The following is a 3,098-nucleotide window of genomic DNA, read 5'->3' as shown; positions in this document are numbered from 1 at the left end:
CTGCACCAAAACATTAACACCAAACCTTTCACAGAATCTAGGAATGGTTTGGGTCGGAAGGGACCTTAAGGCTCATCCAGTTCTGCTGCCCTGCCAAGAGGAAGGACACCTTCCACTAGACCAGGCTGCTCCAAACCTCATCCAAACACCCAAATTGAAGTGAAAAAGTTCCTCTCAGCTGATATTGAATCAACCAGCAAACCATCTAAGTCAAAGTGCAAAAGACACAGAAAATGTCCCTCTGAGATATTTAACAAACCTCCCAGGATATCACCAGCATCTCCATTTTATTTAGTCATTATGTTACAACATCCAAGCTTATTTTATGTCCCTGAGTCTTCTCAAAGCCTCCTTCACCTCCTGGTTCCTCAGGCTGTAGATCCAGGGGTTCAGCATGGGGGTCACCATGGTATAGAGCACAGCAGCCCATTTATCTCCTGTTCTGGAGGTGTGTGACTTGGGGATTAAGTACATGAAAATCAATGCCCCATAGAAGGTGGTGACAGTGATGAGGTGGGAGGCACAGGTGGAGAAAGCTTTGCGCTTGCCCTGGGCTGATCTAATGCTCAGGATGGTGGAGATGATGGCCACATAGGACACCAGGACCACCAGGATGCTGGGAACACCGAGTAAAGATGATAAAGTCCTCTGGATGATGAGGCTGAGGGTATTGTCAGAGGTGGAGAGTGAGATCAGCACAGAAATGTCACAGAAGAACAGATGGATGGTGCTGGAGCTGCAGAAGAACAAGCTGGTCATGCTGATGGTTTGTACCACACCATTGGTCAGCCCCACAAGGTAGCACCCAGTGACCAGGAGGAAGCAGCGCTCTGGGGACATGACAAGGGGGTAGAGCAGGGGGTGGCAAATGGCCACATATCGATCATAGGCCATTGTGGCCAGCAGAGAGCACTCAGTGGCCCCAAACAGGTCAAAACTGAACACCTGAGCCATGCACCCAGCATAAGTGATTCCCTTCCTCCTCAACAAAACCCCAACCAACATCCTGGGGGTGACAAGGGTGGAAGTGCAGAGGTTCACAAATGCCAGGTGGCCCAGGAAATAATACATGGGGGAGTGGAGCATGGGACTGACTCTGATCAAGGCAATCATCCCCAGGTTTCCCAGGATGGTGACAAGGTAAATGAGCAGGAACAGAAGGAACTGGGCAACCTGAGTCACTGGGTCCTCGGTGAACCCTGCCAAGATGAACTCTGTTGCTTGGGTGCAATTCCATCCTGACATTCCTTCAAAGTGTGTTCTCTCTGTGAACTCCTTGCTGGACATTTTTTCCAGGAGGAAAACCCTCTTTCCGGTGGGATCTGCTTGAAGGCAACCCTACAATATCTAAAGTGAGAGTTTAGGTACAGATCAATTAGAATAACCTGGGCAGAAGTCAAGGCACAGTTAGGGAAAAGCTGTTGGTTACACAACCCTGAGTAGCTTTACCTTGGTGCTGCCTTTAATCCCCTGTGTGTGTTCACTCTGGGACTTTGAGATCATCCAGTACAACCTGTAACATGGAGAAACCCAATAAAACCTGTAAAAGACAGCACAGAATTGATTCTTCATCCTTGTGTTGACATCTGCCAAACATCTGCTTTGTCTGTCTTTTCTATAGAATCCCAGAAGTGTTTGGGTTGGAAGGGATCTTGAAGACCATCTCATTCCACCCCCACTCCATTTGCAGGGACATGTTCCATTAGACCAGGTTGCTCCAAGCCCCATCCAACCTGGCCTTGAACACTTCCAGGGATCCAGGAACATCCAAAACTTCCTGACTATGAAGCCTCCCCTCCCTCATGGACACACTCTTTTGGCTCTAAAAGGTTTTCCCAGCTCTTTGCCCTGGTCCTGCAGCCCTCAAATGAAAATGTGCAACACCCAAAGCTCAGCTACCTCCTCCTGAAAATAGTATTTTGGGAAAAATATTTTTAAAATCACCTTTTGGATGTTCCTTATATCAGCAATGGTAAGATCCACAAGGGTTCCTTACAGGAAATATTCCAGTCCTCGTCCAGGAGCCCTTTGTGGTCAGTGAGGAGAAGTTTCCAGAGCAAGCATTCCAACGGGGTGTCCTCACCACACACCTGCTGTGCATCACCTGCATTTGGTGCTAAGCCCTGAGTACAATGAGGAACTGGAGCCCAGGAGCCTCCAGGTAGGACCTGAGATGAAAACTGAAGGTGTTTCTTCTTGACAAGAGAAAACAAGAGGAGATGGGTGGCTCAGCATGCGCTGTCCTGGCTCATGGTTCTCCAGGATGATCTTCTCCTACATCTCTGCACTCTCCCTGCTTTCCTCCTGGTGCTCTTGGAGGTGAATGTTAGGTGCGACTGCCTGGAACTCCGGAAAGGAGTCTGAAAATATACCCTTTGTCAGCAAACACCTTTGTTATTCCATGCAATTTGGGGATTTGGGGACTCTTGGAGCCCCAGGAGAGTGACAAAGCCCAAAGTGGGTTGTTATCTCTTCTCTGAGATTCTGAATTTCAAGGCAATTGCCCAGAGGAGATGATCTCACCTTGAGGTAGCCACAGGGCTTTGGGGTTTCTCCAGAGCAATGACAGAGCAACACTGCACCTGTTGTGTCCAATTTTCGTGCACTTTTGGAGATTTTTCAGCTCCACAAATGCCATGTTTGGCCTTGTAACACTAGGGAGCTGAGGGGGACCTCACTGGTGGGGCACAATCCCATGGGAGCTGGTAGCCATCAGCAGTTCCAGGCACCAGAGATGATGAACCACCTTTCTACCCATTCTGAATTCCTTATACCCAAACCACAGCTCACCTGTCCCATCTCTGGAAGTGTTCAAGGCCAGGCTGGAGAAACCTGGTCTACTGGGAGGTGTCCCTGCCCATGGCAGGGGTGTGGAACAAGATGAGCTTCCAGGTCTCTTCCAAACCAAACCATTCCAGGATTCTATGAAGACTGGCTGCAAGAATCCAGGAGAATCATAGAATATGCTGAGTTGGAAGGGATTCACAAGGATCACAGAGTCCATCTCTCAGCCCCACACAGCACCATCCCCAAGAGTCACACCATGTGCCCAAGAGCATTTTTCCATTCACTCCTCTGATCTCTGCCAGGCTTGGTGC

The 3,098-nt window shown here is 49.1% G+C and overlaps 1 protein-coding gene across 1 annotated transcript; it reads right to left on the bottom strand.

Moving 5' to 3' along the window:
- Nucleotides 1–317: 317 nt before the first annotated feature.
- Nucleotides 318–1,245, bottom strand: LOC146436784 (olfactory receptor-like protein COR4). The gene has a single exon (XM_085063904.1). The coding sequence runs from the start codon at nt 1,243–1,245 to the stop codon at nt 319–321; it is 927 nt and encodes a 308-aa protein (XP_084920030.1). The 3' UTR covers nt 318.
- Nucleotides 1,246–3,098: the final 1,853 nt, after the last annotated feature.

The sequence above is a fragment of the Lichenostomus cassidix genome, chromosome 5 (assembly GCF_008360975.1).
Source record: "Lichenostomus cassidix isolate B80296 chromosome 5, HeHo_3.0, whole genome shotgun sequence".
Classification (NCBI taxonomy): domain Eukaryota; kingdom Metazoa; phylum Chordata; class Aves; order Passeriformes; family Meliphagidae; genus Lichenostomus; species Lichenostomus cassidix.
The sequence above is the reverse complement of the archived record's forward strand: the minus strand, read 5'-3'. Positions and strand labels throughout refer to the sequence as shown.